The sequence below is a fragment of the Herpailurus yagouaroundi genome, unplaced genomic scaffold, assembly GCF_014898765.1.
Source record: "Herpailurus yagouaroundi ecotype Mexico unplaced genomic scaffold, PumYag 379, whole genome shotgun sequence".
Taxonomy (NCBI): Eukaryota; Metazoa; Chordata; class Mammalia; order Carnivora; family Felidae; genus Herpailurus; species Herpailurus yagouaroundi.
In genome coordinates, this window is record NW_024412596.1 from 939,713 (window position 1) to 963,928 (window position 24,216).

At 48.5% G+C, this 24,216-nt stretch overlaps 2 protein-coding genes across 2 annotated transcripts in view; one reads left to right on the top strand and one right to left on the bottom strand.

Moving 5' to 3' along the window:
- CUNH16orf54 (chromosome unknown C16orf54 homolog) overlaps positions 1-8,649 on the bottom strand; it is a 13,202-nt gene extending 4,553 nt beyond the window's left edge. The window contains exon 1 of the mRNA XM_040463145.1: positions 8,495-8,649. The gene's annotated coding sequence lies outside the window, so the exon portion shown is untranslated. The remainder of the gene's footprint in view (positions 1-8,494) is intronic.
- A 157-nt stretch (positions 8,650-8,806) lies between these two features.
- On the top strand, positions 8,807-23,367 carry KIF22 (kinesin family member 22). The gene is made up of 14 exons (XM_040463151.1): positions 8,807-8,901; positions 14,922-15,117; positions 17,138-17,265; positions 17,356-17,510; positions 17,749-17,958; positions 18,039-18,269; positions 18,596-18,749; positions 18,875-19,010; positions 20,784-20,952; positions 21,455-21,623; positions 21,994-22,061; positions 22,775-22,987; positions 23,091-23,150; positions 23,235-23,367. The coding sequence occupies exons 1-14, from the start codon at positions 8,844-8,846 to the stop codon at positions 23,280-23,282; spliced, it is 1,995 nt and encodes a 664-aa protein (XP_040319085.1). The 5' UTR covers positions 8,807-8,843; the 3' UTR covers positions 23,283-23,367.
- The last annotated feature ends 849 nt before the right edge of the window (positions 23,368-24,216 follow it).

The window sequence follows — 24,216 nt, forward strand, 5'->3', positions numbered from 1 at the left end:
ATACCCAACCTTGACTTGTTCGGTTGCATAAGTAAACCTGCCTGTTGCATGAGTCACATTCTTCCAGAGGAAAACCAGCAGGAGACATACGTACATATATACATAAAGAGATTTTTTTTTTATGTTTTTATTTATTTAAATGCTTTATTTTTGTGCGAGAGGGAGAAAGAGCACAAGAGGAGGAGGGGCAGAGAGAGAGAGAGAGAGAGAGAGAGAAAGACAGAATCCGAAGCAGGCTCCAGCTGTCAGCACAGAGCCCACTCAGGGCTTGAACTTGTGAACCGCAACATCATGACCTGAGCTGAAGTCGAACGCTTAACCAACTGAGCCACCCAGGGCCCCTTTAAGATTTTATTTTTATTTATTTATTTACATTTTTAATACTTATTTATTTTGAAAGGGGTGGAGCAGAAAGAGGGAGACAGAATCCATATCAGGCTGCAGGCTCTGAGCTGTCAGCACAGAGCGGGACTTGGGGCTTGAACTCATGAACCGCGAGATCATGACCTGAGCAGAAGTTGTACACTTAACGACTGAGCCACCCAGGTGCCTTAAGATTTTATTTTTACGTCATCTCTACCCCCAGTGTGGAGCTTGAACTCACCACCCCAAGATCAAGAGTTGCCTGCTCTAGTGACTGAACCAGCCAGCTGCCCCTATACATGAAGACATTTACTGCAAGGGATCGGCTCCTCAACTGTGGAGGCGGGTGAGGCCAGTGTGATGTCTGTAAGGCAGGCTGACAGTCTGGAAACTCCTGCGCAGGAGTGGGTGCTGCAGTCCAGAGGCGGAATTTACTCTTCCTAAGGGAAACCCCAGTTTTGCCTTTTCTTCCTTGTAAATTAATTTATCATCAAAATTTACACTCGTAGTAACTTAATTTTCTTTAGAAATTCTTTTTCCAGTTTTATTGAAGTATAAATGACAAATAAAATTGTAATGTTTAAGGTGTACGACGTGATGATTTGATACCTTGTGAAAGACTCCCACAATCAAGTTCATTAACACATCCATCACCTCAGAGTTAGCTTAAAAAATTTTTTTTATGGAAGAATAATTGACATACAATATTGTATTAGTTTCAGGTATACAACACAGTGATTCAATATTTGTATACATTATGAAATGATCACCATCTGTCACCATATAAAGTTGTTACAATATTATTAATGATATTCCCTATACTGTATATTATATCCCTATATCTTATTTACTTTATCAATTGTTACCTTTTATATTACTTATTTTAATTTTTTTAGAGAGAGAGAGAAAGCGCACGTGAGCAAGGGAAAGGGGCAGGAGCGAGAGTGAAGCTTAAGCAGACTCCATGCTCGGCGCAGACCCTGAACGCAGGGCTCGATCCCATGACCCTGGGATCATGACCTGAGCCGAAATCAAGAGTCAGATGCTCAACTGACTGAGCCACCCAGGTGTCCAAATAGTAACCCTTACTTAAAAAAAATTTGGGGGGGGGGGAACGCCTGGGTGGCTCAGTCAGTTAAGCATCTGATTCTTGATCTCAGATCAGGTCTTGATCTCAGGGTTGTGACTTCAAGCCTCACATTTGGGCTCCATGCTGGATGTGAAGCCTACTTAAAATAATAACAAAAAATTAAAAAATAAAAAAACTGGGGGGGGGGCACGTGGGTGGCTCAGTTGGTGGGGTATCTACTCTTGATCTTGGCTCAGGTCAAGATCTCACAGTTCATGGGATCAAGCCCCACATCGGGCTCTACACTGACAGTGTGGAGCCTGCTTATGATTCTCTCTCTCTCCATCTCTCTCTTTGCCCCTCTCCTGCTTGCATGCTCTCTCTCTCTCTCTTTCAAAATAAATAAACATTTTTTAAAAATTAAAAAAAAAATTTGTGAGAATGCCTAAGATCTACTCTCTTAGCAAATTGCAATCATACAGTACAGTATTATCAACTATAGTTACCATGCTACACAGTGGAATGTCTGTACCCTTTTACCAACTTTCCCCATTTCCTATACTTCCCAATTCCTGGTGACCACCATTCTACTCGGTTTCTACGTGTTCAACTTTTTTTTTTTAAGAAATATATATATATTTTTTTAAGTAATCTTTATCCTGAAGGTTGGGCTCAGATGCACGACCCTGAGATCAAGAGTCACATGCTCTACAGACTGAGTCAGCCAGGAGCCCTTGTGTTCAACTTTTTGATTTTAGATTCCACGCATAAGTGACACCATGTAGTATCAGTTTTGCTTTTAAGCCTTGAACTGCCTAGATGATGCCCACCCAGCTTACCCAGGATCATCACTTAAAGTCAAATGATTGTAGATGGTAACCACACCTACTAAGCCTCTTCACAGCAACACCTAGACTGCTTTTGACTTAACAGTCTACTACAGCCTAGCCAAACTGACACAAACTACCTGTTGCACCTGAGAAAACCTAGGAGGGCTGGGGTGGGGAATCAGGACAATGGCAGGGAATGAAGGAGTTTGCTGACCAAAGTCAGAAAAAAAGATTACTGAGGAATGCTGGGAACTTAGCTAATAGCTATTAGAGGTCACAGTGGGGTTGACAGAGTATTGCACAGGGACTTGGGAAACCTAAGTCCTACCTCCCCTCGGCTACATGGCCTCAGTCAAATCTCTTAACCTCTCTGGGTTTCAATTACCCATTTGTAAAAGGAGCTTCTCTGGGTCACACGCTCTGTATGACCTATCCAGCTCACACATGCTAGAAATCTAACAATTTACTGTTACATGAAAATAACTGGCCTCACTGTGTGGTGGTTGAATGTTAAATAGGGATAACTGAGATACGCGTAGGAAGGAGGTCCCAGGCACATAGCCTGAGGTGGCCTGGAATGGGGGCACGTCTGAGGCCTTTCCAAGTAGGGAATACTCTGGAACATGCCTGGAATGAAGGGCCCAAAGGCCCACAAACTACAAAGAGAACCCACAGCTCCTCTGATGGCAACTGGAGATGAAAGGCAATCTCTCAAAAAAGAAGAGCCCACCCCTGGCTAGGGGCGCCTGGCTGGCTCTGTTGGTACAGCACTGGATTCCTGAACTTGGGGTTGTAAATTTCAGCCCCATGTTAGGTATAAAGGTCAGGAAGAAGAAAAAAAAAAAGACCCTTCCCACCCTACCCTGACCCTCACTACAGGAGGTCACCAAATTAACTGGGTGATATGACTGCTTCCCGGTTTGGACCATCATGGACCCCCCAGTGGCTGGTACTGAGTCCTCAAGCTCCCACTGCAGAGTGGAGCAATGAAAGAGCCATTTTAAGGAAACGCAGGGCCAGGCCTCTTGAGCAGTCCCAAGAATAGAGAAGCCCCAATATGCACAAGCTGATGCAGTCACCCAGGAGACAGCTAAGGTCAAATCCCTAAAAAATCACCACCCACAAAACAACCCAACTATCCAAGAAAGAGAAGACTCACCTTGGACTACAGTTCGTGGGTTTCAAGAAAGTTTTGAGCCCAATAAATTCAAGTCCAGCCAATGACACGATGTGATCCTTGGCGCTGTCACGTGTAACGTGATGGGGAAGGAGAGCAAATATAGATCGATTACTAACACAGCACATATGAGAGAACGTTTAAGGATCACTTCTGGTAGGAAGTCTATATTAGCAGTCATACATGTTTTGGGGTGTGGTTATTTCAAGCAAAATAGTACAGAGAGACGAAAAACGGAAGAGGGACTTACATTTATTTTGCATCCATTGTGACTTCAGGCACTCTGCAAAAAGTACTTCATTTATTTATGACAACAATCCTATCGGAAGGTAGTAAGCATGGTCTCATTTTTCAGATGAAGTCACCAAGACAGAAATCAGTTACGTCTGTAGGTGGCTTAAGAGTTACAACAGCAGATGTCCAAGGCCTGTTGTGTCTCCTCCCCCTCCAGCCTTAACCCCCTGCTTATTCCCCAGTAGGTGATAACCAAGCAAACCCAAACAAAAGCATGTTTGGTTTTTTCTCTGCTTCGGTTTGCCATTAAAGGAAACTCACCCAGAAACCCTCCAAATCTTGGTGGAGCAAATGAAAGTGAGATTTCTTGGAGTCAGTACAAAGTAGAGCTCTGGAAAATTGCATGGTTTCATTCAGTCATATTACAAATATTCATTAGGTGCCTATGTGTCAAGCACTCTGCTAAATGCTGTTATTTGTCCAAAGTCACGAACATAACATAGAGCAGAGTTAGGATCGAACCCAGGTCTTTCTGACATTGAAATGTGGGCATTTTCCACATGTCTGATTTTCAAACGTCTTAGAAACAAAGTCTTGGACAAGATTTTCCAGTCTGAAGATCCTACAGTTAGAAAACCACGCCATGATGGGGCGTCTGGGTGGTTCAGTTGGTTGAGCTTCCGACTTCGGCTCAGGTCATGATCTCACGGATCGTGAGTTCAGGACCCGAGTTGGGCTCTGCGCTGACAGCTCAGAGCCTGGAGCCTGCTTCAGATTCTGTTTCTCCCTCTCTCTCTGCTCCTACCCATCTCGTGCTCTGTCTCTGTCTCTCTCAAAAATAAATTAACATAAAAAAAAAGAAAGAAAACCATGCCATGCTTCTGCACATGAGTTCTGACAAATATATATACCTGTGGAACCCAAACTCCTCCATCAAGATACCATCATCAAGATGTCACCATCACCACCCAAAATATTCCTTCTGGGCCTTTCCCAGTCACTTCTTGCCCTCAACTCCCAAAAGGCAACCACCCTTCTGACTTTTTCACCACAGCCTAGTTTAGCCTGTTCTGCATTCAAACTGTTGTTATATATTAGACAGCATGAAGCACTTGGAAAACCTCACTGTACGCCCCTGAGAGAATGAGTGAAAAGGCAAATAACATCTTTAGTATCATGAAAATTGCTTTAACTCTGTAGAGGCCAGGGGTCCCCAGACTACATTTTGAGAATCCTTGCTCTAGGGACTACAAGATCTTATTTATTTATTTATTTATTTATTTATTTATTTATTTATTCATTCATTCATTCATTTAGCACGCGTGTGCTCTAGGGAGAGGGGCAGAGGGACAGACAGAACCTTAAGCAGGCTCCATGCTCAGCGCCTAGCCTGAAGCAGGGCTCGCTCCCACGAACCTGGGATCATGAGCTGGGCTGAACTCAAGAGTCTGAGCAGCCAGGCGCCCCATGCTGTAAATGTGAATGTGCCACTCCGTTTTGTCTTCTCGAGGCGTCCTCTGCAGTGAGCAGGTCACGCTTGCCCATGCACAGCAGCCCTTCAGAGCCCACCTCCGTGCCTTCAGTAAAGGACCTGCGGTTCCTTTTAGGAACCTCCCCCCACTCCCCCCAACCCCCATAGCTCTTATACACAGTCTACGACGTGAAGGAAAAGGATGTTCACCTGGCAGACTGGCAAGGCTTCCTGGCCACCCGTGTGCTCTGTTATCTCTCCCAGGAGTCCTTCCCCACCTGGCCCCCCAGATCTGGTCTTTTCCAGCACCAATTCCCTTCTTCATCACTGCTGCTGTGTCTCTCACCCCAGATGATCCTCATTTATATCTTCCCAGGCTTAAAGGACAGAACCGTCTTCCTCGCTAACTAGTCTCCTTCCTGTTGTTATGGCGTAAACTCATGACTTTCCTCTGTTCTGCTTTGCTTCCCAAGGGTCTCATCTGGAAATTTAAAAAAAAAAAAAAAAAAAAAAAATCCACTGCTTCTTTCTCTTCACCTGTCAGGTATTTCAGAACCTAATTTCCACCAGGCAAATGCACATCCTTAAAACCCTAGGAGGCAGATTCAACCATTAATCCCTTTTACCACCTCAGGAAATGGAGGCACAGAGAGGCTAAACCCCTACCCTGGGTGGTCTGATACAAAGCCCTGTCCCTAAGCTATTTATTCAACCTAGGAAGTCCTGACTCCCTGACCTATGCTCTTTCCACTACTTCCAGCAGGTATCTTACCAAATTTCTGGGGACTGGCAACAAATGTGAAAACGTGAAGAGCCTTTTCTGAAGTGTGGGGGGAGACCAAACTGCCAATGGTGTAAGTCCATAGTTTCCCAAGCGTAGTCTAGGAGATTCTGAAAGTGTCTCGGCCGAGGTGGGGGGGGGGGCGCCCCCCTCCCCGGCCCACAAGGCCAAAACCATTTTCATAATAAAACTAAGATGCCATTTGACTTTTCTCCTTGCATCCTTACAGTTCTCAAGAAGCTATATGATGTACTGATATCACAACATACGGAATGCAGAAGCAGGTATGAGAATACACCTATTTTCTCTTAAGCCAGACATATTTGTAAACAACAACAACAACAACAAAAACAAAAACGTAAAACAATGCCACTCTTCTCACTATTGTTTTGCTTTGGAAAAAATTTCCAAATTTATTTTTGGGGCGCACTTGGGTGGCTCAGTTGGTTAAGCATCCGACTCTCGGTTTCGGCTCAGGTCATGATCTCATAGTTCATGAGTTCAAGCCCTGTGAGCAGAGCCTGCTTAGGACTCTCTCTCTGCTCCTCCCCACTCACTCACTCTCAAAATAAATAAACTTTAAATGGTAAATCTTATGGACATTTAAAAACTATCTTTAAAAGTAAAATGTTATTTATATTCTGTGTAATAGGTTTGTTATTGTAATTTTGGGGGAAGATTTTTATTTTTATTTTTTTTAATTTTTTTTTTCAACGTTTATTTATTTTTGGGACAGAGAGAGACAGAGCATGAACGGGGGAGGGGCAGAGAGAGAGGGAAACACAGAATCGGAAACAGGCTCCAGGCTCTGAGCCATCAGCCCAGAGCCCGACGCGGGGCTCGAACTCACGGACCGCGAGATCGTGACCTGGCTGAAGTCGGACGCTTAACCGACTGCGCCACCCAGGCGCCCCATGGGGAAGATTTTTAAATGGAGGTACAATTCACTTATCATTTTTAAGTGTATACTTCAGTGGTTTTTAGTATATTCACCATGCTGTACAACTATCACACTAATTCTAGAACATTTCTATCACCCAGAAAGAAACTCTATACCTAACTAATAGCAATAATCTTAATTCACCAACACTTCACCAACTTCTGATCTACTCTGTCTCTATGGATTTGTTACTGCAATTTTTAAGTGCATTAATAAACATTTAAAATTTGTTTTCTTTTTTGTAAAGTTTATTTATTTTGAGAGAGAGAGCAAGAGGGGTAAGGGCAGAGAGAGAGAGAGAGAGAGAGAGAGAGAGAGAGGTGGGAGGGGAGTGAGAGAATCCCAAGCAGGCTCCACACTGTTAGCACCCATTCCGGGCTCAAACTCACTAACCCTGAGATGGTGAGGTGAGCTGAAACCAAGAGTTGGGAGTTTAACCACCAGAGCGGAGCCACCCAGGCACCCGTTTTAATTTCTAATACAATAAGTATGAAGACACAACCCATATAAACAAAAGATCTCTTGGGCCTCAATTTTTTAAAACATTTTTAAATTATTTTTAAATTATTTTTATGTTTATTCATGTTTGAAAGACAGAGAGAGACAGAGCACAAGCAGGGGTGGGGCGGAGAGAGAGGGGAACACAAAATCTGAAGCAGGCTCCAGGCTCTGAGCTGTCACTACAGAGCCCGATGTGGGGCTAGAATTCAGGAACCGTGAGATCGTGACCTGAGCGGATGTCAGCCGCTCAACCGACTGAGCCACCCAGGCGTCCCTTAAATTAACTTTTAAGTAATCGCTACACCCACCCTGGGGCTGTTATTTACAACTCCAAGATCAAGAGTCGCAGGCTCTACCTACCTACAGAGCCAGCCAGGTGTCCCTGAGGCCTCATTTTTTTTTAACAATGTAAAGGATTCCAATGCCAAAAAATTTGAGAACCGCTGGTCTAACACTTGTTTTGTTTAATAGTCTAGACATGTCTAACCCAGGGCTCTATCAGGAGCTCAAAGATGGGACATTCATCCCTGGTTAAGCTTCCATTCATTCCTGGTTAAGGACTTCACAGATGGCTGAACGCCTAGGACACTGGGACCGTGGATGAAGCTGACTAAGTAACAGACTGAACATGCCTTTAAGGCTCACTCCGATATATTGAGTTACAAAGCAAGGAACATCCGAGACCAGCCCCCCTCCGCTCAGATTTGACATAAGAGGAGACATGTCACCTGATATCTGCATGGTGATGTGGGCTTAGCAAGAGGGGGAGTGTAACGCGACTGTCTACAAACCAGACAGCGCAGGCCAGACCTACAGAAGTGACCAGACGGTAAAGTACCGTGGACTGGCACTGAGTTCCAGTCCGAGAACCCACAAACCCACGAACCCACGGAACGCGAAACAAGCTGAAGCAAGAAACTGCTGAAAGTGAAACTCGCTTTGAATAACCCGTTTCCACGCACGTCTCCCTTTTTCATATAATCACCTCTTCTGCCACTAAAACAGCTAAAATTGTATTCAATTCAGGGAAATCTGGGAGTAAATCGATTAAGTGCCTTCGATCACTGCTTGATTAGTACCAAAATTCGTGGTTGAGGGGGAAACACGAGGCGAAAAGTCTGGACTTACGCAAATCTACGACTCGAAATCCGAAAGTCAGAAGGTACAGAGAGTCCAGTGCCCAGCGGCGCTCAGCAGCTCCTCCGACCGCCACCGCCGCCCAAGCCTCGGGCGCCAGAGTTCAAGCCACGACGCGCGCCGGGGCGTCCACGGCTGGGTGGCCATCCTGCGCGCATGCGTCCTCCGCCCAGGGGAAACTTTTTCTTGCAGGACCCTGAGGCGAGCCCTAGAGGGCGGGATGGTTGCGAACCGCCGGCAGGGGCTTCCGGTAGCGAGTAGCCGTGATTGGTGGAGGCCAGGACGGGGGCGGGGCACCGGGAAATTCGAATGGGAGAGGCGGGCCAACGGAGGGAGCGGAATGGACGCGGGGGGTACCGCGCAGCTGAGGCGACGCGAGATGGCGGCGGCGATCTCAGGTACGCGAGCCCGGCCTGGGCAGGACGCCGAAGTCTGGAACCTGGTGGAGTAATGTGCCGGAGCCTGGTCCGGGTTCTGCCGGTTGTCGGGGAGAGGCCGAAATGGCGCGGGGGCGGGGAGGGGAGGGGAAGGTGGGAGTCTCGAGCTGGTCAGCGCACCTCGCTCTTCCCTTCTCACTTGTTTCCAGCCCTCCGTGCGGGTCAATTGACCGTGTTAAAACACCCAGTTCCGATATAGAGCTTTGTTTGAGCCTAGCGCACTTTTCCTCTGTGAGCTTCCAGTTTCTTTGTAGAATGGGGACAGTTACCCCATCTCGGGAGATTATGTGAGTAAGCGAGCGAAGAGTGGCTGACACTGACCGTAGGGACCAGACGAAAGGAGCTGGATGCGCATTTTGCGAGGGGAGGGTTCTGTGTATGACGTGCTGTTTGGGTGAGCGGAGATCCCTGGGAGACGCTGGAGGGCAGGCCGAGGCACAGCAGCTGGGTGTGAGTTGACAGCATAAGATGTGCCCAGATCACAAATAGGGGGAATAAGGGACTGTTTCCTTTCGCTCTAGCCGTGGAAGTCAGTGCTATTTTAGAGTTGGAAAGGCTGTTGGGACATTACGAATCTTGTATGTTGTGTTTGTTTACAGATGTCTCTGCTCTCTTCCTGTCCACTGAATTCTGGTCATTGATTATGATAGATGCCATAGTAATTGATTTGAGTCCCCTGCTGTTGGTCAGGCCCCATGGAGAAACAAAGCTGTCTAGCAGAATGTCAAACACATGTTGAGCCCTTGCTAGGTGCCAGGCACAGTTGTAAGCACTTTGCGGTGATGAATCGTTTAATTGCTACACAATGCGATAAGGTGGTTGGTTGTCCCTGTTTTACAGATGAGGAAACTGAGGCATAGATGGGTTAAATAGCTTGCTCAAAGTTAACACAACTAGTGAATATTGGGGTCTGAATTCTCAGGCAGTCCTACTCTAGGGCCTCTGCTCTTAACCATTATGCCCAAGCACATGATACTCCTGCTTTCGGAGCACGGCCTCCCTCCCCTCACTTTTCCGACACCCACTGTGCCTGGTACATAGTAGATATGGTTAAAATGCTTGAATGAATATTGACCCTTCTCCCAGACAAGTTTATAATCTGTTTCAGTGGATAATCGTATAAATATATGCTATCATGAAAAGCAATGAGAGAGATGTATAAACTGCGATAGAGAGTGTAAAATCTGAAGTAAGTAAACCCTTGGATATTCTGGGAGGACCTAATTAACAGAAGTGATATTTGAAGTGGGTTTCAAGGGTCGGATAGGAGTTTATCAGGCCTCAGCTGGATGAAAAGACCACCGAGTGATTTATTTATGATGTATAAAGAGGCCAATGATGCTGTCTTTGGCTCAATTTCCTCATCAATAAAAGAGGAGTTAAACCAAATGAAGTTGGGGAATTGTGAGAGGGAGGAAATTAGAAGAAGTAAGTGCTAGCCTTGCCCAACCCTTAAAGTTGCTTTTATGACGAAAGGGATAGACTCTTGTACTATAAGCACTTGTATACATGTGCCTCTCCTTTCCTTCTCCCTTGGGCTGTGAGCTTTGGGACAGGAATGGCAGGGAGCCATTTTTATGAAGAAAACAAGAAACAAGACAATGCTTTATGTTCATTCACCAACACTTAATTTGTTCAGCAAATATTCCTTGAGAACTACTCTGTGCCAGGCACTGGGGATATAAAGGTGACCAGAGTAAGACTTGTTGTCACTGAGTTCACAGTCAGATGGAGCACAGAGACACATCTACAGTTACAGTGGGATGTCATGAGTGCTTGGATGGAGGAGCCAGAGAGCCATGGACACAACTTCATGGGAGAGTAATTTTACAAAAGAGGGTTTTTTAGAGGAAGTAAGGTGTATCTACCTCAGTCACATGGCGAGTGGTGGTGAGAAGGAAGATACTTCGGGGAGAGAGGATAGCATGTGCAAGGGCGCAGAGCTGTGAGAGAACTGGGCATGTTGTAGGAACTGTAGGAAGGTCATTGTGGCTGAGAGCTTATAGTGCAAGGGAGGAAGTGGGAAGAGAGCGACTGGAGGGGAGTGAAACTAGAGGAAGGGAGACCAATGTGGGAGACTGTTGAGATGATGGTTGCCTTTGCGAAGATTGTGCAGTGGGGTAGAGAGAAGTGGACTCCTCTAAAAAGGCAGAATTGACAGATACTGAATAACTGATGTAGAAGGTGAGAAAGAAGCCGGAGTTAGGGAAGACTCCCGTCTTTGGGGTTGGTTCCATTCATTTACACTAGAGAGCATAGGAGGAGGACCAGGTGGCAAGAGAGATGGGGAAGGGTTCAGTTTGGGATAGGTGGGGTTTGAAGTACCTTACGACTTCAAGAGGAGGTGTAAGAGGAGGTGGGGGGGTGGTGCAGAATGTTACTGGCATGTGTGTTTAGCATAGATGTGGTAAACACCCTGTAGTGCACAGGACAGCCTCACTACAAAGAATTATGTAGCCCAAAATATTAGGGCCAAAGTTGAGTGACCTCAGGCTAAAGGATAGAAGGAGCCTGGAAAAATATTTAAGATTGGCAGAAACTTAGAAGGAGTAAGCAGAGAGCTGTTCACCTTGGCCCTCTGGCATGGAAACTAGGGGAAAGTGTATTTTTCAAAGGAAGGCAGATCGAGGGTGTCTGATCTTACTGGGAAGTCAAATAGGTTGGGGACCAGGCATGTCCACTGGATTTAGCATTAGGGAGGTTATTAGTGACCCTGCTGAATGGTGAGGGCTGAAGTGAATTGCTACCTGGAGGAGTGGGTAACAAGAGTAAATAAGTAAAAGAGTGTAATAATAACAATAATATTTACTGAGCCCCTGATGCCACCCACTGTGCCAAACATTGTATGTACCTTCTTTTTTTGACTTCTCACAATCTTACGATACTGTTATTTTATAAAGAGAATCTGAGGCTTGCAACAGTGAAGAAGGCTTCCCAAGCTCACACAGCTACTGGGTGGGTGGAACTTGTCTCTGACTCCCAGGCCCATGGGGATACAAAGATGAGCTGAGAAGGTCTGGGGACTCATACAATGAACTTCAGAGTTAGACCTTCATTTGAAGCTCTGTCACTAGGTAGCTGTTGACCACAGGCAAGTTAGCCAACCTCTCTATACTGAGGTTTCCACATTTGGAAAATGAAAGATGAATATAAAATAAAACACCAAGGCTTTTACCAATGTACCAAATGCCATTCTGAGCACTTTGACATGAATTACCTCATTTATTCCCTTAGCAACCCAGCGAGTACATATTTATTCCCATTTTACAATTGTGGAAACTGAGGCACAGGAATAGACCATTATGTACCCGTTTCCTTGTAAGTGGCAAAGCTGGGCTTTGAACCCAGGCCATCTTACCTTGAATAACGAACCTACTTATTGTGTGCTGGTTACTGTGTTGGTATTTTACGTTACTTCTTTTAATTCTCATTAAGCCTCTCCGAGGCCCACCCCACCCCATTGTATAAACAAAGAAAACCAGAGCACCTGGATGTTAAGTCACTTGCCCAAGGTCACAAGCTAACAAGTGTTAGAGCTGGAATTGAAATTCAGCTCTGTCTGACCCAAGTACATCACCACAGACTTCCCCTTCCCCTTAAACTTCCTTAAATGTGTCTGTATCTGCCAACTTTCTCTGTTCTCCCCCAAACCCTGGGAAAGATAGGCAAGGAGAAGCCCCTGCACACATTTCTGACAAGTCAGTGAACCTCTCTGCACCTTAGTGTTCTCACCTGCATGGGTGCATCTGCAGGTTTCTCTTGACTTGTTACAGACTTTCAGGACTCCTGAGGATTGAGTGAAAACTAGATGCCCATGTGCCTTGTAAACCATGGAATGAGAAGGGGTATTACTGGCTTCGTTCGTCAGATAACGGAGCAGAAGCCCAGGTTTTGTAGGCCATCCGCTTATGGGCATGCCTTATGTGTAAGATTCTCAGCAAGGGTAGTCTGCCCACCTTTTCATCTCGCTGTTCCTGTGTTGGTCACACATACCAGCCTCTTGCCTTCTCTGAGGCCTATGGCCCCGACAACCAGCTGTTACCACTAGAAAAAGGGAGAGAGTCAGAGATGCCAAGAACTTTCCCAATAGGCAATATGGCATCCTCACTGAAAGCAGATTTTTAGAGGCAAAGAGATCCAGGTTGGAATTCTGCTGTTAGCTGTGAGGTACTGTGTGGTATCCTCCACCATAAAATAGAGAAATGCCCTCCTCATGAGCTATTTTTTAGCTCATTCAGTCCTCATGAAAATAAGAAGGCTATTTGTTGTTGTTAAATTTTTATTTTTTTAAAGTAGTCTCTATACCCACTGTGGGGTGCGAACTCACCACCCCAGGATCAAGAGTCTCATGCTCTACTGACTGAGCTAGCCAGGCACCCCAAACAGGCTTTTTTTTTTTTTTTTTTTTTTTTAAGTAAGCTTCCCGCCTAGTGCAAAGCCCAACATGGGGCTTGAGCTTATGACCCTAAGATCAGGGCCTGAGCTGAGATCAAGAGTCAGATGACGATGAGCCACCCAGGCGCCCCCCTCAAAACAGGCTTTTTTAAAAAAGTTTTATCTTGTGTTTTCTGATAAAAATATTTATAATCTCTCTTTTTTTTAATGACTTAAATTTAATTATTGGAAGCAAACTAAACAGAAAGCTTACAACAGAGGAGGATTGCATGTTAATGCCTTTTGCAGACTGAGCTGGGGCAGAAAGGGACTGGGCTGCCTTCCAACCTCATCCTTTCCAAACAAAGGTGTCCATCCACAGCGTTACTTATTTTTTTAATGCAAACATTAGAGCATCACAGAACTGGGTAACAAAAGAAACCCACATAAGCTCCATCAAGAGAAAACCATCAGTTTTGTGTATGTAACACACATGTACAGGTAAGTGTGTGTTGTAAACCTCAGGTGAGAAATAGAAGCACAGAAGAGTCAGGCAGTTCATTGACTGGTTTTGGGAGGGGCAAATGTCAACTCTTTTAATCCTTACAAGATGCTGGTCTACAACACCTTGGCAATCCAAAGCATGTCCTACCAGCAGCATCCACACCATCTGGCAGTTTGTTACAAATGCAGAATCTCAGGCATCATTCCAGGGACGGAAGTGAAATCGGCATTTTAACAAGAGCTTCCAGGTTACTTGTGTAAACATGGCAATCTACTCCCCACTGGACTTATTTGTAGAGCAAGGAAAGAACTGGGCCAAGTTGGGGACACCCACAGTACAGCCAGGGTGGAAAGAGCTTCCCCGAAATGAGCTGTGGCTCCTGGCCCTCCCATGGTGTCCCCATGTCCTTAGCCTCCAGTCCATTTCCCTGCCCCTCTGTCAAGGTTATGTGGGTCTCTAGTCTACTTAAGATGCTGGGGTTTTGTTTTGTTTTCAGGCTCTGCTTACTCTTTCGAGGAGCAAAAAGACAAAATGTAGGCTATGAAACAAGGTGCGACAGCCACAAGGCCCCAGGTGTAAAATACCGATGTGCTCAGAAGAGCTGCTGCACCTCCATAAGCCTCTTTGTTGGTAAAATGGCACTAAGAGGGGACACCATGGGACACCATGAAGATTAAAGTGTACTTGACATGTAGCCAGTGCTTACTATTAATGTTTGCTAAGTACATGATATGGTTTGCAACCCCTGATCTGTATGTAGGTAATCTCTGTCCTCCAGCCCCCACCGTACTCCTCCTGAGACCATGTATCTGATTCATCTTTGTCTTCCATCCTGCCCTTCTCTGCTCATTCTCACTAACAGAACACAGAGTCCCGCCTCACCAGTTCTCCAGGGGGCCATGCTTTCACACCATCATGCTTTTGCATATGCCATTCCTTCTGCCTGGAATGCTGGGCAAGCTGCTATTCATCCGTCAGAGCTCAGCTCTATCAAGTAGCTCTTCCTGTAAGACTGCTACCGTTACCTCTTTGCAAAGCCGGTCCTGCAACTTCTGTGCTACCACCGTATTTCATGCCTAAAAACTTCCCTTCTCTCCTCTAGGAGCTGGTCGCTGTCGGCTAAGCAAGGTGGGGGCTGGCCGGCGCCCACCTCCAGCTCGGGTAAGGGTGGCCGTGAGGCTGCGACCATTTGTGGATGGGACAGCTGCAGCAGGTGAGCCCCCTTGTGTGCGGGGCCTGGACAGCTGTTCACTAGAGATTGCCAACTGGAGGAACCACCAGGAGACTCTCAAATACCAGTAAGGTTCAGGCCACTCTTCCCTCCTGTCCCTCTCCTCTCTCCTAGCTCACGTTATCACTTGCCCAGACAGTTTCTCAGACGTGCCTTTTTAGAATCTCCACCTTTCATAGCACAACTTTGTTCCCCACACCTTCGTTCGGGCTTTCAGAAATGTTCATAGGTGCCCACTTGTGACCAGTGTTCTGTAGGATACTTGGGGAAAGACTGGCAGCTGAACCAGATTTATATTACTATTCACAGTCTCATGGGGGAAATAGGCACAAAGTGGGGAAGGAGTAGCAAGGGTGACCAGGGGAGCCCCAGCTAGGATCGGGGAGGTGTGGGAAGGGTGGGAGGAACATAGACCAGCCAGCCAGCCAGCCCAGGCTGCAGCTGGGTGTGACAGAAGCCATCCGGATTTGGGGACAGAACTCACAAGGGCAGCTACCTTAAAACCCCACTGGAGGTGGAAAGTTGAGACTTTTCGGCCTGTCGTTCTAGGCTAGGGGGTGGCAAACTACGGCCTGCAGGTCAGATCTGACCAGGAGTCTTTTTTTGTAATAAAAGCTTTATTGGAACAGAACGACACGTGTTCATTTGCATACGGTCCACGGCTGCTTTCTGACTATAATGACAGATGTGAATAGCTGCAAAAGGAATCCTATGGCTCACCAAGCCTAAAATATTTATTAGCTGGCTCTTTACAGAAAAAGTTTGACAACCTCATTCTAGGCCCTTGGCAATTGGACTTGTTTCTTACCAGCCTCATTCCCCCCAACACAGGCTACACTCCACTTAAAATACTAATCTCTGCTGTGGCCTCAGCCACGGCTTCTCTACCGGAGTATAGAGAGTAGACTGCAGGTGAGTGGAGTCTCTCCTAGTCAGAAGCAGCATCCTCTGCGCCATCGTGGTGTACCAATACTGCTTCCTATATACACTGTGTTGGGGGAAAGATCAGGAAGCCCTGCTCTTTCACACCATGCCTTCTCTGTGCTATTTTTTTTTTTTAATTTTTTTTTTTTTCAACGTTTATTTATTTTTGGGACAGAGAGAGACAGAGCATGAACGGGGGAGGGGCAGAGAGAGAGGAAGACACAGAATTGGAAACAGGCTCCAGGCTCTGAGCCATCAGCCCAGAGCCTGACGCGGGGCTCGAACTCCCGGACCGCGAGATCGTGACCTGGCTGAAGTCGGACGCTTAACCGACTGCGCCACCCAGGCGCCCCTGTGCTATTTTTTTTTAAGTTTTGTTAATGTTTATTTATTTTGACAGAGAAAACGTGAGCGGGGAAGGGGCAGAGAGAGGAGAGAGAATCCCAAGCAGGCTCCCTCGCTGTCTGTGAGATCTCACGAACAGTGAAGATCATGACCTAAACCAAAATCAAGAGTTGGACACTTGACTGACTGAGCCACCCAGGCACCCCTGTGCCTGTGTGCTCTTTTTGATACGTGGAATATCTTTCTCCTCTCTGTCTCTGGCAAAATCGTCTTTGCTCAAGCAGACTCACTTATTCTTTCTAGTGTGTCCTCCTCTTCGTTTCCTGAATCACAACAAAGGATGGGTATCCTTCTATCCCACCAGACTACAGAACTCCCAAGATCAGGCATCAGATTCATCTCTTTATTTCTTTTTTTTTTTTTTTTTAATTTTTTTTTCCAACGTTTTTATTTATTTCTGGGACAGAGAGAGACAGAGCATGAATGGGGGAGGGGCAGAGAGAGAGGGAGACACAGAATCGGAAACAGGCTCCAGGCTCTGAGCCGTCAGCCCAGAGCCTGACGCGGGGCTCGAACTCACGGACCGCGAGATCGTGACCTGGCTGAAGTCGGACGCTTAACCGACTGCGCCACCTCATCTCTTTATTTCTAACACCAGTACAGAGACAGGAACAGGACAGGTGCTCAGTGGGTGCTTTCTAAGGTCTTTATGCAAGAAAAGGGATAGAGACTCTTTTAAATCCGTGGCTAGTATTACCCTGTAAGTCTGGGTGAGAATGGAACCCTCCACTAATTCCCTCCGTTTTTCCTGCCTGCAGGTTTGATGCCTTCTATGGAGAGAGGAGCTCTCAGCAGGACGTCTATGCGGGATCAGTGCAGCCCATCCTGAGGCACTTGCTGGAAGGGCAGAATGCCAGTGTGCTTGCCTATGGGCCCACAGGGGCAGGTGAGGGAGCCAGGTAGGGAATAGCCATGGGTCAGAAAGGGCTTCAGAGTGGGGAGGAAGATCTCACAGCGATCTCCACTCTTTCCCCAGGGAAGACGCACACAATGCTTGGCAGCCCAGAGCAACCTGGAGTGATTCCCCGGGCTCTCATGGACCTCCTACAGCTCACAAGGGAGGAGGGCGGCGAGGGCCGGCCATGGGCTCTCTCTGTCACTATGTCCTACTTAGAGATCTACCAGGAAAAGGTGAGCACCCCCCGCCCCCGGCCCCCACTCTGGTTGTGGGGGGAAGAGACAAAAGTCAGAATAAGATCCAGTTCTTTAGCATGAAGCTCTGCTCTAGCAAGGAGGCAAGACCCGGAAAAACAGGTTGAGGTAGCAGATGGTACAACTCTGACAGCCCAGCAGAGAAAAGGAGACTGGTGCCCAGGAAGTAAGTGGCCTGTGTCTGCAGAACCCGCCCTACCTCTCACTGCTCCGATAGGTATTAGACCTCTTGGACCCTGCATCAGGAGACCTGGTGATCCGAGAAGATTGTCGAGGAAACATCCTGATTCCGGGCCTCACACAGAAGCCCATCACTAGCTTCGCTGATTTTGAGCGGCACTTCCTGCCAGCCAGTAGAAACCGGACTGTAGGAGCCACCCGGCTCAACCAGCGCTCCTCCCGCAGTCATGCTGTGCTCCTGGTTAAGGTGAGGCCCGCCGACAGGGTGAAGACCCGGGAAGCCCCTAGAACCTGAACGAAGTTGGGGGTCCTTGCTCTTAACTCCAGGTGGATCAGCGGGAACGTCTGGCCCCATTCCGCCAGCGGGAGGGTAAACTCTACCTGATTGACTTGGCTGGTTCAGAGGACAACCGGCGTACGGGTAACAAGGGTCTGCGGTTGAAGGAAAGTGGAGCTATCAACTCGTCCCTGTTTGTACTGGGCAAGGTGGTGGATGCGCTGAACCAGGGCCTCCCTCGTGTGCCTTACCGGGACAGCAAACTCACTCGCCTGTTGCAGGTCAGGCCACCCACCTCAGGGCGTAAAGGGGCTGGAGAAGGAGGTTCTTAGGTGTGCTGGGAGGGTGGGGAACAGCAGTCAAGAAATGGAAACGTTGGGGGATGCCTGGGTGGCTCGGTTGAGCCTCCAGCTCTTGATCTCACAGTTCCTGGGATCGAGCCCTGCTGACAACAGCAGAACCTGCTTGGGATTCTCTCTCTCCCTCTCTCTCTGCCTCTGCCCTGCTTGCACTCTCTCTCTCTCAAAATAAACATTAAAAAAAACAAAAACAAAAATGGAAATGTGGGGTTTCTGATCTGCCTATCCTGCCCATCCCCATCCCTCAGGATTCTCTGGGTGGCTCAGCCCACAGCATCCTCATTGCCAACATTGCCCCCGAGAGACGTTTCTACCTAGATACAGTCTCTGCACTGAACTTTGCTGCCAGGTCCAAGGAGGTGATTAATCGTCCTTTTACCAACGAGAGTCTGCAGCTTCGTGGTGAGGACTGGGGTTGGCAAGAGTGGAAAAGCCAGATCTGGACAGCTGGGGAGTTTGCTGACTCTGCCAAGCATCAGCATAGAGGCTGACCGCCCCTCCCCCCACCCGCCCCACATCTTTCCTAGTCTTGGCACCCATTAAACTGTCTCAGAAAGAACTGGTAGGCCCATCAGAGGCAAAGAGAGCCCGAGGCCCTGAGGAAGAGGAGATTGGGAGTCCTGAGCCCACAGCAGCTCCAGCCTCTGCCTCTCAGAAACTCAGGTGAGCAGAGTGGGAGGGGCCTTGGGTATATTCCCTGTTCTGTTGTGTCTGGGTTGGGTGCAGGGCAGTAGTGGGTTTAGTCTGTGAACTTGTTCCTCATTGAATTCACCCCAAATCCTACTCTACCGAATTCACTGAAGTGCTAAGGTCAATCTCTGTCCTTGGTGCTGCTGCCCGGGGCCTGAAGAAAGCCTCCTCCTTGAGTTCCTAGCCCCTCCCTTTCCATTTTCCAATCCCTTTAGGCAGTCAGCAAAACCTCACATTTGGGGGCAGCTCTTTCTGGTTCAAGAAGTAATCTAGATCAGGTCTTTCAGGTCTAGAGGATAAGTGCAAAGCAAAGAGACAGGAGGAGATGAAGAGCCATGTGTCCCTGAGACCTCTCAGTCTGTGCGTTAGAGTCCAGCATCTCCAGGACCCTACAAGGAGCCCGTTGCTATCTAACTTTGCTTCTAACCTCAGTCCAGAGTCACTGAGTCCCTCCCTTCTGTGTGTATGGCGAGTCTCCCTAGTTCTGATGGCCCCAGCTCATGGCCCAGTATGCTTGAATCCTTAGGTCACTGCTATTTAGTGGTCTTGCCTAGCTTTCTGTGTCTGGCCACCTGGCCCCCCCTAATAATTCTAGGGAGCCAGCCGCAGTTTTTACTTTGCCCAGTTTCTACCCAAGCCCAAGTACAGTCTCTCTAAACTGTAAGTCTAAAGACTAGTGAATAGGGGTGACCAGAGGAGGTCAAGGATTAGTACATCCTCTGCCCTGGGGAGGCTGCTGTAGTTGAGGATGGATGGCATATAGCAACAGGTGCTTGCTTGCTTAGAACTCCATGTCAGTTTTGTCTCTCTCAAGCTATTTGTCAGCAGAAATGTACACCCCTGCACATGTGAATAGGCAAAGCTCAGAGATGGGGCACATCAGACCTAGTCAGACCTTGACCTCAGGCTCTAAAGGAAAGAAGACTAGAACATCAATATATGATGGAGGGTAGGTAGTACAGGATGCAGTAAGGAAAGAGGAGCTGCTTCTGTGAGAGCCAGGAAGGAAGAAATGACTTCTGGTATTCACCCATATTTTCTGATCCTGCTCTTCCTAGGCACTTGCACACAAAGAACAGGGCAGTCTCTGTCCTTGAGGAGCTAGTTCACGGTATAGGAAAGAAGATATACAATCAAGCTGGGTTTTACGGGAAAGGTGGTATCAGATTGACTTTTGAATGATAATTGTGAGGGGAAAACTTCCAGGCAGAAGGAACAAATGTTAGGCATTATGCTCAGATTAAGTCAGGACTCAGCTCGAATATGCCTTTCCTACTGCCCATGGGAAGAAGGCTTGGCATTTGAGGTCTGCAGCGGCTTTCAAAGCCCTGCTGAGGATGACTTCCTTTGTGAATCTTTACCCACATGCTCCTCCAATAAAGGCACACAGCCCTTGCTGTCACCTTATCACAGTCTCTTCTTCCCCATTAGACTGTGAGTGCCTATAGGGCAGGGAGCGTCTTAGAGCCTGAACACCTACAACTCAAGTGTTCATTAAATACTTGTTCTCATCGGATCTCCTAGCATCCCTGAGAGGTTACCTGGGCAAGTAGTGATTGATCCTCACTCACTTAATGAAGACACTGCACCCAGAGAGTCTGAATGACTTGCTCAGGGTTGCCCAGCAACTTAATAGCAGAATCTGGAATCACAGAATACACCAATTTAAGGCATAATGAAGGGAATCCTGCTGTGGAGAGGGCGATAAGAGGAGAGGTGGGTGTGGAGTAACCTTTGTCTGCTCAGCCCCCTACAGAAGCTGAGCAGCATGGACCCAGCTGTGCTGGAGCGCCTCCTCAGCTTGGACCGTCTCTTGGGCTCCCAGGGGAGCCAAGGAACCCATGGGCTGAACACCCCAAGGCGAGAGCGGATGGTGCTCATGAAGACCATGGAAGAGAAGGATTTGGAGATTGAGGTAAGTGTTGGGCAGGTGGAGCTGGGATTCCTATTGGCCTTGAGAAGCAATCTGAGGATCTTCAGATAGGGAAGGACACTGAAAGGCTGGACCAGCATCCGATTTCTACCTAACCGGGAATCCCTGTTCTTCAGCTTCTGCTTGAATGTCCTTAATGTGACTGGACTTTGAAAATAATTGATCAACTGTGAGGAGGTGAGGGGGGTGGAAATCCAGGTAAAAGGAACAATAGAAGAGACTGTCATTTTGTAACACCAGCTCAAATTAAGTTAGGACTTTCGAACGGTCTTTCCCTTCAGTGTTCCACCTCTGAGCATCCCTGATCATTAGACACCCCTTAATTACAGTGGCTCCAGTTGTCTCCTGGTAGCTTCTCTCCTTGGTCCTTGCCCTGCCTGCTAGGGTGTCAGAGTCCTGTACTCACTTTCCTAATCCACTGCCATCCAAGCTGCCTGAAAGTCGTTGGTTCTAGGTGACATGTCTCCTTGATCCTTTCCAATAGAGGCTGAAGATGAGGCAAAAAGAACTGGAAGCCAAGGTTTTGGCCCAGGAGGCTGTAGACCCAAAGGATAAAGAAAACTCCTCTCCTGCAGTGCTCCGACCGCTTGCACGCCGCACAGTCACAGTAGCTAAGCCCCTCAAAAAGGCTGTGGTGATGCCCCTGCAACTGAGTAAGTGTGGCAGTGGGGACCAGGAGGGCCAGATAACACATCTTGGAAAGGGAAGAGGTGTTTGGAGCAGCTTTCATCATGTCATTTGTGTGCTCCCACTATGTTGCAACCCCAGGGAAGGGTGAGGACTGTCTGAAACAGAGCTTGAGTGTTCTGTTCTCAGGCATTTAGTATGTTAACTAACATACAGACTAACAACAGACTACTTTCCAATACAAGAAAGGTCACATGGAAACAACAAAAGAAGAGGTTAATTTGGGATGGAGGGGACCGACCCAAGGAATCAGAAATGGGAGAACCAAGGGGCCACCAGGGAGGGTGAGAAGAAGTAGCCTCTGCCATGATTCTGGTTCACAATTCTTGCCTTCAGTTCAGGAGCAGGCGGCATCCCCAAATGCTGAGATCCATATCTTGAAGAAGAAAGGCCGGAAGAGAAAGGTGAGATTAGCTGGAGGCTTCGGCTACACTTAGAGCGGAAAAGGGTGGGTAGTAAGCTCTAGTGAGAAGAGCACTGGCCATGGAGTCAAAACACGTACCAGCAATTTACAAGTTATTTATCCTCTGAATATGGAGACACCTCATAGGGCATTTAGGATGACATACAGTATGTACCTAGCGGAGAGGGTGTCCAACACCTGTTACTTCCCTTTCTTCTGATGGCTCTCCCCCTCAGTCAGTAGCTACTTGCTAGGTACATTGTGTAGCCTGAGTCCCACTCTCTACCAACTTAAGAGCCCACTTAGGGAAACATGACCTAAGCATTCAAGAAATGAAACAACACCGAAAAAATTACCTAAAAACTGAGATGATATGTTGGGGGCATGGGTATCATTTATCGCGTGCCTTCTGTGTTCCTCCCTAGGAGTGAAAGATGATTTTTGGAGATGAGGCAGATTTAAGAGCTTACTATGTGCTTTGTTCTCAGCAACAGTCCCCACTCTTTCACAAGTCAGATAAAATGAGAATCAGCCCAGAGAGTGACCAGGGAGGAGGGTTTTTTGGACAAACACTTGAAGGAAAGAGAGGCTAGGAAGGGCGGGGAGGTAGCTGCTGTTAGGTTCCTATCCTTGGCAGAGGAGTCTAAAGCAGTTTGCTGCCACAGGCTGAATAGCAAACTCTGTTTCTGTCACTCACCTCCCCCTGCCTCATAGCTGGAGTCCCTGGATGCCTCAGAGCCAGAGGAGAAGGCTGAGGACTGCTGGGAGCTACAGATCAGCCCAGAGCTACTGGCCCACGGGCGCCAAAAAATACTAGATTTGCTGAACGAAGGCTCAGCCCGGGATCTGCGCAGCCTGCAACGCATTGGCCAGAAGAAGGCCCAGCTCATCGTGGGCTGGAGGGAGCTCCACGGCCCCTTCAGCCAGGTAACAGCCCCGCGAGGGTGGCCTGGAATGGGGGGCGGCAGAGGAGAAGCGCGGCAACCCCCCCCTCCTCCCCTGCCCCTTCCTATCGCTGCTGTCCTGCCAGGTGGAGGACCTGGAACGCGTGGAGGGCATATCCGGGAAACAGATGGAGTCATTCCTGAAGGTGAGCCCATGGCCTGGCCCCCTCCTCTCCCTGGCCTGTGCCCCGCCCCCAGCTCTAACGCTGCTCTCCCCTCCTGTGTTGCAGGCGAACATCTTGGGTCTCGCCGCGTGTCATCGCTGCGACACCTCCTGACTGCAGGCTCCTTTCCTCACTTGGCCATTTTTTTTTAAATTCTCGTATAACCGCGTGTCGTGTAAATACAGTTTTTACTCTGGTGCTTCAGCCTGATTCTTGGGACTACGGGGGTGGGGCCAAGGGTATAATTGCCCTTGGGATGGGCCACAAGCTCCGCCGCGTAACCTCTTTCGGCGCCATCTTTGGGAAGAGCAAGCAGGAAAGAAGCGGGGCAGGATTGTAAATAAACCGCTGGAATGGGGGAGAGGGGAAGGACGGTGGCCGAAAGGAATCAAAAACACTAACGCAAAAGCCCCAGAAGGACGACCGTTAGGCGGGCGCGCGCTTCGTGTTTAGCCCCGCCCCATCCGTACCCCCGGCGCGCGCTCCCCTGTTCTCCCGCTCAGCAACGACAGCGGTTTTATGCGCGTGCGCGCGAAATAACGGCCGCTGGCGGAGGGAGGAGGGGGGTGGAATCTTTGAAGGGGGGGGAAGAGAGAAGCCGCCCTGTCTCCCGCGCGCCCACCACCTGCGCCATCGTCAGCCAATCAGCGGCCGTCTCAGGGGTCTCGCGCTTGGGGCGACTCGGGCTGCTGGGTGGCTCCCCCGTCCCTCCTCCCGCCAAGAGTCCCTCTCGTACCTCCCCCCTCCCGCTGGCCTCGCGCGCGCTCGCGCTCGCGCCCGCTCCAGCCTCTTGTGTGTCCTCGCGCCCCCCGCCCGCCCTCCCCGCGCGCAGTGTGCTCCGCTCCCCCCACCCTCCTCCTCCTTCCCCCCTCCCGCCCGCCCCGCGCGCCTCCTCCCTGGGTTCCCCCTCCCCCACCGCCGCCGCCTCCTCCTCCCGCCCCAGGGTGAGCTCGAGCCACCTCCCTCCCTCCCTCCGCCATGGATCCCGGCAACTGGAGCAGCTTCATCTTCCAGGTAACAACCCCCTCCCCCCGCCCCCCCCGCCCCC